General features: G+C 51.7%; 1 protein-coding gene across 1 annotated transcript in view; it reads left to right on the plus strand.

The window, feature by feature from the left end:
* Positions 1 to 670: 670 nt before the first annotated feature.
* Positions 671 to 12085, plus strand: part of SRPX (sushi repeat containing protein X-linked) — a 118547-nt gene continuing 107132 nt past the window's right edge. The window contains exon 1 of the mRNA XM_028113502.2: positions 671 to 896. Within this exon, the coding sequence (XP_027969303.1) occupies positions 809 to 896 (88 nt within the window). The 5' untranslated portion in view covers positions 671 to 808. The remainder of the gene's footprint in view (positions 897 to 12085) is intronic.

The raw sequence follows: 12085 nt of genomic DNA on the forward strand, positions 1-12085 counted from the left end.
GTCCATAGGGCGACCCTGGAAAGAGAACCTCAAGCCCCATTCCAAACCGCAGTTCAGCAGGCACCCCGTCCAGCCCTTGATTCATTCCCTTACAGAAGAGAAACAAAAAAGCTGCAGTGTGGACGTTGGTGCCGGCAGAACCTCACACCTAACATCAAAACCCCTCTCTGCCCGGAACGGTGAACTGGGCAAGTTTCCAAGCACTGGTGTCTTCTTGGGTAAAATGGGCATAATAGTACCGAACTTGAGACGTGGTCCAGAGGGTCAGATCAGCGAACGTGGCCGTTAGTAGCCCGGCCGCAGGGGCGACTGTGGACCCGATCGGTTGTCCCTTCGCACAGAATGGCTCACGCGGCTCTCCGCACAGATGACAGCGTCGGGGCCCGGGATCTGGGAAGCGGTTGGGCACCAGTGTGTGTATTCGGGGTGAGCGGAATGGGAGAACAGGAAGATATTCGGGGTCATCCGATGTGTCAGCGCACGCCCCTGGAGCTCTCTGGCCCTGGCGGCGTGGGGGGGGGGGGGCGGGCAGCCCCGCTTCCAGAAGAAGCGCCGGCACCAAAGGCGGGGCTGGGTCGGGGCCCCGGACCGCGCCAGCGTCCCGGGGAGGCGGAGGAAGGAGGGCAGGCTCCAGGCAAGAGGGAGGGAGGGAGGGAGGGATAGCGGCGAGAGGAGGAGTTTTCCAGCTCGGCTTCGCCCGCTCGCCGCGCAGCCCCTCGGCCCTGTCTGTCTCCTCCGCCCCCTGAAGGCGCGCAGCTCGGCGCTGCCGAGCGGAGCCGAGCGTGGCCGAGCGAGCGCCGTGCGCAAGATGGGGAGCCCCGCACTCCGGGCCGCGCTGCTGCCGCCGCTGCTACTGCTGCTGCTGCTGCGGCTCCCGGCGAGCCGCGCCTTCCCAGGTAGGAGCGGAGGCGGGGCAGCCTCCCCGGCGGGGTGCCCTTTGTCTGCCCCGGACTCGGCTTTGGCGGCCCCAGGGAGGGGGTGGCGGGCAGCGGTCTCGCGTCTGGGCGCCGGGAGGGGAGAGCCGGCTGTCAGCCCCGCGCCCGGCGCCGCGAGCGACGAACCCTCTGCGTCCGCGCTGCCGGGGGCCCGAGCGGACCCACGTTGGCGCCCGAGGCCATGAAGGGAAGTTTGGCGGCGGGCTGGTTTCTCCCCACCTGGAGTTGTGCCTGTCACGGGGTGGCGCACGGCCGAGGCCCGGGGCGGGGGCGCAGCTTGTCCTGGAAGGAGCCCCCACCCGCTCCCACTGGAGGGCCGGGGCCACCCCGGGGGTGCAGGGCACGCGCCACGGGCGAGCGGCTCCCTTGGACGGCACAGGCTGGGGCCTCTCCCGCATCCCCCCAACCAACCCCCCCTACTGGGGATTCCGAGAAAGTCTGCGCCTCTGGGAGAGAGGTGCCAGCTGAGAGTGGTGGCTTGTGGCATGCGCTCGGTTAGCCCCGGGGGCCCGGGACTACTCAAGCGCGGCGCTGTGAGGCAGCGGGTGTGGCTTCTTGTTACCGGGGGGGGGGGGGGGGGGGGGGGCGTGGTCTCTAGCATCTAAGGGGCCCCCCGGGTATTTATTCGGGGCTCTCTTGGTGTTGACAGAACCTTTAAAAAAGCTCCAGCAAAACTCCCTCATCTGGGAGTCTTAGGTTAGTAAAGGGCTTCAGGGGAGCAGGACAACATGGATGCACCCCTGTCCCCCTGGAATGGAGAAGAAATTTAGTGCTAATGGGAAGGTGGGTGACATGGACTTTAGGGCGTGCAGACATTTGGCTTTGCGTTCAACACTGGGAGCAGTTTAAATCGGGGGTCCGAGGAATGAACCTGCCAAGTTCTGGGTGAAGGACCGCGGGCGGTGGAGGGTTCCCAGATAGCGTGCTCCGGGGATGTAGGGAAGGCTGCCGGAAATAGTCCGCACAGCCCCAAATGAATGAGTGAATCGAACAGATGTGTAAAGTGATAAACAGGAACATTCGTGTGTGGAGCTGTTTGGTAGGAACTGCTTCAGGGCAAAGTAGAAAGGAGACTTCATCCTCTGCCCCAGGCAAGTGCCATTCCCAGGCTGCCCACTCCCCTTTAGCTGGAGTCGGGTCACAATGAACCTAGAGGGGCAGGGGAGGTCAGTACTGGACAGGGGGCAGGAGAGAAGTTGAGAAGCTAGAGGCAGCCTTTCACGCTGAAGTGGGAGGCGTCTCTGAGCTGCCCGTACATCTGCTGGAGCCTTTCTCAGCCAAGGGGCCTCTTCTCTTTTTCCATTTGAAATCCCTCTGCTCTCCTTTCTCCCAGTTTCTGTATTCCCTTATATAGTGTAGCTTGCTGCCAGGGCCCAGGCATCCGCAGAAAAATGGGTGCACCAGTATGGGCACTCCTCTCTGTCTTTGGGGAACTGCCCCTGGCTAATTCTGCCAGCCAGCAGGCTGCCCCCAATTTGGCACCTCTCTGTGGGGTCTCTCAGGAAATGTGCTCTGCTGGGGCTGCTGAATCCAAAGGGGGGGGGGGCGGATTTCAGTCCAAGCCAGAGGTTTGGGAAGTTTGGGGAGGGGAGACTCTCTAGGCCAGTGGGTCCCAAGGCAAATCACATCAGCCGAATTCACCCTAAGTGCTGGGTGACAGAGGGGCTTTGCAGATCATTTCAGAGGCACGCCCTTAGCAAGTGGACATTACGTCTCCAGTAAGAGAGAAGGTAAGAGGCCTGGAATCAGGAACCTCTGAAAGAGGGAGGTGGGGATGAAGGGCCCCATCGCTCCCACCACCATTATATAACTGTCTGAGATTTAATAGTAAATCTGTCAGAGTGAGAGTAAATCATTCCCACTCCTAGAAGTTCTCTGGAGTTCTTCCATCTTTGAATTTGATGCAGCTTTTCTGGCCATCTGATTCATTCTTTGCAGCCTAGCAAAGACACAGTGTCTACAAAAATCCACATGAAATGTATAGAAAGTTCATAGCAAACTTGTCTGTGTTTGATTGTGTTTCTATGGCTATAAGAGGTAAGAGTTTTCATTCTGTTCTTTTGGGGACTTTTTTGAGGTATAGTTGACATAACGTGTTAGTTTCAGGTGTATAACATAATGACTTACTATTTGTATACATTGTGAAATGATCACCACAAAAAGTCTAGTTACCATCGGTCACCATCACCGTATGTGGTTACAGTTTTTTTTTTTCTTGCGATGAAGACTTGGAAGATTTACTCTGAGTAACTTTCAAATATGCAATACAGTATTATTAACTGTAATCACCAGGCTGTACATTATTACATCCCCATGGCTTATTTATTTTGTAACTGGAAGTTTGTACCTTTTGACCCCCTTTGCCCATTTTACCCATCCCCCATTCCCCCTCCCCAACTTTGTAACCATCAATCTATTCTCTGTGTCTATGAGCTTGGGGTTTTTTGTTTTTGTTCTTCAAATTCTACATACAAGTGAGATCATATGGTGATTTATCTTTCTGTCTGACTTACTTTACTTAGCATAATGCCCTCGAAATTCCATGTTGTCAATTGCAAGTGGCAAGATTCCTTTCTTTTTTATGGCTGCTCTGTGTGTGTGTGTGTGTGTGTGTGTGTGTGTGTGTGTGTGTGTGTATCTATACCACATCTTCTTTTTCCATTCATCTATCCGTGGTCACTTGGGTTGCTTCCATATCTTGGCTCTTGTAAATACTGCAATGAACATGAGGATGTAGATATCTTTTTGAGTTAATGTTTTCGTTTTCTTTGGATAAAAACCCAGAAGTGGAATGAATGCTAGATCATATGGTAGTTCTATTTTTAACTTTTTGAAGCACCTCCATACTGTTTTCCCCAGTGGTGCACCAGTTTGCGTTCCCACCAACACTGCACAGAGGGCTCCCTTGTCCCCACATCCTGGCCCACACTTGTCATTTCTTGTCTTTTTGATGATAGCTATTCTAACAGGTGTGAGGTGATAACTCATTGTGGTTTTGATTTGCATTTCCGCTTTTATTCTGTGCTTCAATGAACCCTTGAAACCTCCTTTACACCTGAGAGTTTGGAGGTTCACCCTACCTCTTCCAGTGAGCAAGGCTGAAGACGAAGAATGAGCACTGCGGGCACTACGAAAGGCTCCGTGAATCTTATGCCTGGAGAAAACTGGTGAACTAGGGTGGTTTCACCAGTCAGGAAAACCGAGTGAGGTTTGCTCAAAGCCCAGCCAGACCACATCAGCCAAAGCAGTCCCCCGAAGTGCCACCTTTGCAGATAAGTATTAGGAACTGAACACCTGGCCCAGGATCTACAATTAAAGTCTCTCCAGGAGCAGGCTAAGCTAGAAATTTCTGTTTGGAGTTAAAACATGTAAGGAGCTGACAAAATTCCTCTTCATTAAAAAGGGGGGAATAAAAAGCGGGGAGTGCTGGGGAGAGCAGGACATTTTCATCTAGCATTTTCTTCACCGAGAACACTTACAGTCTAGTATGTTGGTGTTACTGTTTCCCATTTCATAGATTCGTGAGCTGAAAGAGACACCAGAAATCGTCCTTCAAGGACTGTCTTCAAACCTTCCCACCTCACTAGTCTTCACACCACAACTGAAATATAGCCCCTCTCTTTTCTATGATTACTAGAACACTCTTGCTTTTAGTCTTCCTCATTCTGATTCATTCTACTTTCTCTGGCCAGATACTGGTCTTTTAAGTACAACTACTTTTATCACATTACTCTCTGCCTCAAAAACCGAGAACAGCAGCTCCCTGTCCCCTCTCGCATTAACTGGAAAGTTCTCAGTTGTTTTCAGGGGACTGCACAATTGCTTCTAGCCTAAATTTTCAGTCCTTCCCTCCTGGTTTCCTAAAATGTGGCTGAAACAGACTACCTGTTTTTGCAGAGCTTGAATCACATTTTCCCCCTTCTTGGCGATTGCTGCTTCCTGCACCTGGAACCAACTGCCCCCTGGCCCCCGCCTCAGCCACCTGTCTGCCCAAATTCTGCCCATCCTCCAGTGACACCCTCTCTTGGATGAAACGTTTCCTTGATCCCTCGAATGGGAAGCTTCTGCCTTCCTTTAAATACCCACGGCGCCTCATGTTTCTCTTGTGGTGTTTATGACATGTGTCGCATGGTACAATAATTTACGCACTCCTGTATACTTCTAGATTCTGAGCTCCGGAAGGCAGGCGCTACTATGTCTTCCCCTTTGTATTTCTCATGGTGCCTAGCCGAGCATCTGGAGCCAAGTGGGTATTTGTGCTGATCGAGTTAATAGCCCTGTGATTTGGCTGATGGGCCACTGGAAAGAAAGGAGCTGAGAGAAACGTGCACAGGTACACAGGGCTTTGTGCCACCATGAATCTCCATGCATAGGGACTGTGGCTTGCTGGTTATAGAGGTTGCTTTTTAAATCCATGAACACCCTCTGTTTAAGCAATAACCTTCTTTGTTGGGGGCTGTAAGGTGAGAGACTTACTGCAGCCCCAAACTGGAGCGTACATTTATTATTTTTGTTGGCCACTTTGCTACAGCCCCTTCCAAAGTGGTTGAATGGTTTCCTTAGTGAACGCAAATATGTGCGCTACATCAATTCCCCTTTCAGAGAACGAGGCTAAAATGGGTAATTGAAAGTGAAGATTGAGTTTAAACAGAAGAAGGTTTCCTTTTGCCAGGCTATAACATAGTATGAACTTGTGGCCGCCAAGTTATGATGAATACCCAGGTTAAAGATTCACTTCCAGCCGAGCGGTGTGAATGAGTTCCAGCTCCTGGGGAGTTTCTCAAGCCAGCCCCTTCGTTCCGTTGGCCATTGTGTGAGTTCTTGACTGTCAGCTTTTATGGGCCATTGTTTATGGGAGCCTTTTAAGCCCAAACTCTTTTTTTTTTAAGGTTTTGTTTATTTATTTGACAGAGACACAGCAAGAGAGGGAACACAAGCAGGGGGAGTGGGAGAGGGAGAAGCAGGCTTCCCGCCGAGCAGGGAGCCCGATGTGGGGTTTGATCCCAGGACCCCGGGACCTTGACCTGAGCCAAAGGCAGATGCCCAACGACTGTGCCACCCAGGTGCCCCTAAGCCCAAACTCTTCTCTCTTGGATATTTGAATGTAGTTCTGAAACAGAATCCCTTACTGCCTTTTCTAATGAAAACTGGGCTCTATCCAGAGACTTTTTCAAGTGGACACCGAATGATGGCGTGCTTGGGACAATGGGGTGAGGAAGGAGGGGAATTCCTTCTCTCAGTGCTTTCTGTCTTATGGCGAAGTAGACACTGGCTTACCTGTGGGGGCAAATGTTGTAGCAGAGGCAGGTGGACAGGCCCTGGGAGCCCAGAGAGCAGCCATACAGGAGCACTGGGCCTGGATATCGGAGGATGATGCTGATGGATGGCTGAAGCCTGTGACAGTGGTCCCGCAGGCCCAAGGAAGGTTAACAGAGGGGGTCTGGGTACTTCCCTAAGAACGTTTGGAAATTGGAAACAAAAATCTGCGTGGGTGTTCTTTTTCGGGGGGAGAAGGCCCTTGTCCCAATTCAGAACCATTACTCACTAGATGATCTCCATGATTCTGTGAGCAAGCTGCCCTTAATGGGCACAAAACTCCACATATGAAGTAAAATGAAATTGTCAGAGTAGAAAAACCGCGATTGAACCCATGAGCAGGTGGTCTCTCGGGTTACGACCAAAGGTACAATGTCTCCTTCTCCTCGCTTGAAAAGCAACACCCAACAAAGCAGGCATAATCATAGATTGTAATCGCCTTCGGGCCTGGGCTGACAACTCGTTGTACCTCTCACTTAGCCCAGAGTCTGTGACCTGGAGGAGGATCTTTAGTCAGTATTTGTGGATTAATGAACTGACTAAAACAATCGCGGTAGAGAACAAGGGTTCTGTTTCAGATATCCCTGCAGGATTTAACTGGAATTTCCAAGATGATAATTCCTAGAGAAAAAGGAATGCAAGACAGCAAAATGTCAGAGGAAATTTGCACTGCCCTCAACAGGAGATCCCTCCGGACAGGCGAAGAGTCAGGGCATAGTTAATGGCTGAGGCTCTTGGATTTCAAATCCCCCTGGGGCACTATTCTAGGAGACTTAGAAACTCCTCGGAGTCCCAGGGGCAGGATTTGCAGATCGAGTTTTTAAGACTAAAGCTTGTGCAGAGAAAAGTCATTGGTAGCCTTGCTAAGCTCCCAAGTTTTCCAGATGATAATTGGTTTCACCTGGATCTTACGGTTCGCGTGGTGCACTCGACTCACAGACCTCTGGAGTGCTCATTCCTGAGCTGCATGATTCACTCACCCGTAATCCATAGCTCATACTGGATGCCTCTTTCTGCATTGTTCTCCAGGGGGGAAGATAAATGGGCTTGGATCTAATGGCTTGGATTATCCCGGAGGTTTGGGGTTGTAAATTGAGTATATTGGTTTTAAAACTTTTTTTTATGAGTAATAGTCAGACAAATCCAAACATAGAACTGGGGGCAGACTTTCTGCCTTGGCCTTGAAATATCATTGTGCGCTTTCTCCTGCTCTGCTCGCTCTTACAGTGACCGGTAGTGTGATGGGTCACAGGTACTGGCACCTGGTTTCTCGTCTCCTGTCGCTGGCTGTTGGCAGCGTCCGCCCGGCTGTGCCTAATGAGCATCTGTCTCTCCAATGCCGATTGCACCCTGGGACCCTCTGACTGATGACTCTGGCCGGCCACTTACTGTGTGGGTGGCTGAGCTGAATGACCCTGCCAGATCCAAGGATCCAGGAATGTTCACAAACACTGGTTGAATTAGGGTCACAGGGCAAAGACTGAGCCAAGGTTTGGCAGGCCCATTGTGGAGTGGTGAGGAAGTGGTGGTGTGGCCACGTCCCCCACCTTCTGAGACTCTGCCCCCAGATTGGCCGTTCCGTGTAGGAACTCTGACAGACTTGTTGCCACTGACTCAGCATTCGTCAGACAAAGGCTCCGATTCGTTTAACTATCCAGTGCTGAAATCCTGTTTCTACTTAGAATTTCATTTAGTTTTCCAAGGGGTGGCATCATATTGTTTCCCCATTAGTTACTCAGGGATCAGAGACTTCCGGCCATGGGAGCAGATCCTGGGGTCTCTCATTCATTTCGTGTTCTCATGGCGGCCCTCAGTGTGTCTTTGGAATGAGAGCTGCCAAGAAGAACGCCTCTGGCCAGTCCTGACCCTGCTGGGTGTCTCCGGTTCTGCCTAGATTCCCGGAGGCGTTTCCCATCCACATCCAGGCTCCCTTGCGTGGGCCACCTAATCTATGGAACTGTGGAGTATCCGAGATGGAACTCCCTGTGTCTTCGTGGTGAGCCTCTGAGGCTCAGTGAGTTGAAGGGGTTTGTCTGGGGTGACCTAGGGCATTAGAAGCACAGCTGGATTTAGAGCTAAGTGGCGGCTCCCGAATTCCCATCACTCTCCCCCAGGCTTGCACTGAATTCGGTTTTTGAGTGGTCACCACGTGTGAGGCACCGGGGAGAGGGGCATTGAGGTGAGGGGGACCGGGGAGGGGGGACCGGGGAGAGGGGCAGCCGGAATCAGTCACGCTGCATGTGCTTGCAGAGCCCCTGTCCCGGTGTGGTGGTGTCTATGGACACTTGGCTGCTGGGGCTGCTTGCGTGTTCCTCAAGGGCTGTGAGTCCCAGACGCTCCCTCTCTCCACCACTTGCTTTGAGCTCCCCAACTGATAGGTCACCATATTCTTAACAGCTTTATTGAGATATAATTCACATCCCATACCATTCACCCACTGAAACCAATGCAGTGGTTTTTAGTGTTCACAGAGTTGGGTATCCATCACCACAATTTTAGAACATTTTCATTACCCCAAAAGAAACCCTATGCCCCTTAGCCATCACTCCCTACCCCCAACCCCCGAGCTCTAGGCAACCATTCACCTGTTTTCTGTCTCTACACATTTGCCTATTCATTACATTCTGTATAAATGGAATCATGCAGTATTTGTCCTTTTGTGCCTGGCTTCTTTCACTGAGCATAATGTTTTCAAGGTTCATCCGTGTTGAGGCAGGTGTCACTACTTGATTCCTTTGTATGGTTGAAGTTTATTCCACTGCATGGGTAGACCGACCACATTTTATCCATTCATCAGTTGATGGACCTTTGTGTTTCCACTTTTTGATTATTATGAGTAGGGCAGTAAATAGTCTGTGTGGGCATATGGTTTCATTTCTCTTGGATAGATACCTGGATGATTTTCCAAAGCGACTGCCCCCTGGTCCGTTCCTACCAGCGGCGTGTGGTGGTTCCAGCTTCTCCACACCTTCAGCAACTCTTGATATTATCTGTCATTTTGATTAAGTGGTAGCATTTTAGCTTAGGTCATTAACAGCTTCCACTCAAGGACTGAGTGAGAAAGCAGTGTCTGTTCTGCCAACTACGGCAGGATACAGGTGAGAGTCACCTACGGCTGCCTTCCACCGTTTCACTGCTGGCTGCAGGGCCACTGCTGGTCATCGGGCACCCTTGGGTGCATTAGAGGGAAAATGAGAAGGAAATGCCCTGTGTGGGTACGGGGGCACTGGGCTTGGTCAGGAGACAGACTTTGGGCTCATTAGGAAAAGGATGGAGGCGGACCCGGGGCTCGGGATTGAAGAGTGGCGGGCAGGATGATTTGAGATCCCACTCGCTCTTTTGGTGGGTGTGATGGTGTAGGCAATTCCCTGAACAACCCTGTGCATGCAGGTCCTAGATGTCAGTGGCTCACCCCATGTGGAACCCGCCATAGTCTTTCACGGCTTGTGACTGTTTAAAAGGAGAACAAAACAAAAAAAGTGTGCTGGCATATGGACAGCATGCTGGCACGCGTGAATCCTGGGATCCCCTGGGAGCAGGTCAGACGTGCGGGAAGCTTGGGCCCCACCGAGACCTACCTACCAAATCAGCATGTGCATTCGAATAAGATCCCCGCCCCCCCCCCCCCCCCCCGATCCTTATCCACGGTGAAATTTCAGAAGTACTGATGTGATGAATGAGTGCAGCCCTTTGCCAAGCCAGGGCAGCTTGCCTGTTTCTATGGGCCACACAATAGCTCCCCTCCCCTCCTCCCCCTTTTTCCTGTGGGCTTTGCCTTCATCATGGTCGCTAGACTTCCTTTCCGAAGTTCCCGACATTCCTGAGATAAGCCTGCACAGCCTTTAGGTCTCGATTCCCTCTTCCAACTCCAAAACAAACCCAATCCTGAGGGGGACCTTGACTCTGTGTCCTTTTAAGCCCTCCCGCCTGGCTGAACCTCCAACAGCAGCAGAACCATCTTCAGTGATTGGTGGTGATAGGGGCCTCGCATGGCTCTGCTCTGCAGAGAATTTGTCCCTTAGAAATAACTTCAGCTCCTTAGGAAAGCCGCACGATCAGGGCCTGCCCCGCCCCTCCAGCGAGACCTCATCCTGTGACTGAGAATTGCCGCCACGGGGACTACACATTTTTGTCCTAGCAATTGATGCCCCTGGGGTGCGGGAGGAGGCAGCCCCGTGTGTGTGTGTGGGGGGGGGGGCAATGCCAGCGGGGAAGTCAGAAGAGCACATGCCACCCCTCGCACGCAGCACCCCCCCATGCCCCACAGATTAGGTTAGTCAGGAAGACGGAACTGGTAACAGCAATAAAAAGGAAGCCTCCCACCTTTTCCAGGCGATAGGGGGGTGGTGGGCTTGATGTTCTGCATTGGCAGCTCTGGGCTGGGGACTAGGAATCTACGGCAGGGATCTCCAGAGTCAGTCTGGGCAGGCCAGATAGGGCCCACTGCTTGATTTTGTATGACCAGTGAGCTAAGAATGGCTTTTCAGTTTTAAAATGGTTGGAGAAGTCAGAAGGAGAATATTTTCTAACACGGGAAAATTCTGTGAGATTCAGATATCTGTGTCACTGGATCACAGCCCTGCTCATTCGTTTGGATACTGTCTATGGCTGCTTGGTGATACCGTGGCGGGGTTGAGCAGTCGTGTCACGGACGATGCGGCCTGCAAAGCCGAAAGTATTCATTGTCTGGCCCTTTACAGAAAAAGTCTGCCACTCCTGAACTCGGCCCTTGCTATTCCAGGTATGGCCCGAGAACCAGCGTCATCTGGGAGCTTTAGAGAACTCTAGAATGTCAAACCCCACCTCAGACCTATGAAATCAGAAGTGACCTTTTAACAAACTCCTAGGCATTTGGGGCTACTTCTCATTCACCATGAGGCTCAGCTCAGGACTCATCTTGGCCTTTGGTCGGGGGTCTTTTAAGATATAGGCCTGCATGCTGTCAAGTCACGTGACAGATCACTGGGTGTCTCGTTATCTGTGTTTGGGGACCCTCTAGAAGTGAAGACCCTATTTATTCTTGCCAGTTCTTGGCCCAGGCCTGGTACCCTAATTCAAAGCTGGAGGCTGACTGGCCTTTGCTAGCTGCTGACTGACTCCCTTGATGCTGCGTGCATTTCTGGGCATCTTTCCAGATCTGCTGCCCTGCCAGGACCTTGCTATGTGGCATGGCCTGCAGCCCTGTCCGGGCCCCTTACCTGGGTGCTGAGGGCTGGACTTGGACATCTGTCTTTTGCTGGGTGTTCTTTTAGGAGTCTGTAATCTTTCTGCTGGTCAGGACCATCCCTAGTAGAACATTTCTAGAAGTGGCTTCCTTGAAGCACTGCTTCCCGGGGAGGTTCATAGATACATTCTAGGGGCCCCAGAATGCATTGTAGTTGGGAAAAGCAGGGTTAAGTAGGTGTCTTTCTTGCAGGACAGCTCAGGGTCATTGATATGCTAATGACCTGTTACCCTCGGGGAGAGGACCAGGGGGGCTAGGGGAAGACCACAGACCAGCAGGGGCAGCACCACCTGGGAACATCTTCGATGTGTAGATTCTCAGGCCGCACCCCAAAGCTGCTGAACCTGGCTGTGAGGGAAGGAGGGCCCAGCAGTCTGTGTTTTAACAAACCTTCCGGGTGATCGCGATGCTTTGTGCAAGTGTCAGGGCCACACCAGTGTGCTCATTTCCAAACTGTTTTCTCAGAGCATCTCATTAGACTAGTGTTTCACATTTGGTTTTGTGTTTTTTTTTTTTTTATTGAAGTACAATTAGCATACAGTGTTATTTATATTAGTTACCCGTGTACAACATAATGACTGGACAATTCCTAGACGACAATTCCACACCG

The sequence above is a fragment of the Eumetopias jubatus genome, unplaced genomic scaffold (assembly GCF_037043125.1).
Source record: "Eumetopias jubatus isolate StellerSeaLion01/CBP00866 unplaced genomic scaffold, mEumJub1_p1.0 scaffold_11, whole genome shotgun sequence".
Taxonomy (NCBI): Eukaryota; Metazoa; Chordata; class Mammalia; order Carnivora; family Otariidae; genus Eumetopias; species Eumetopias jubatus.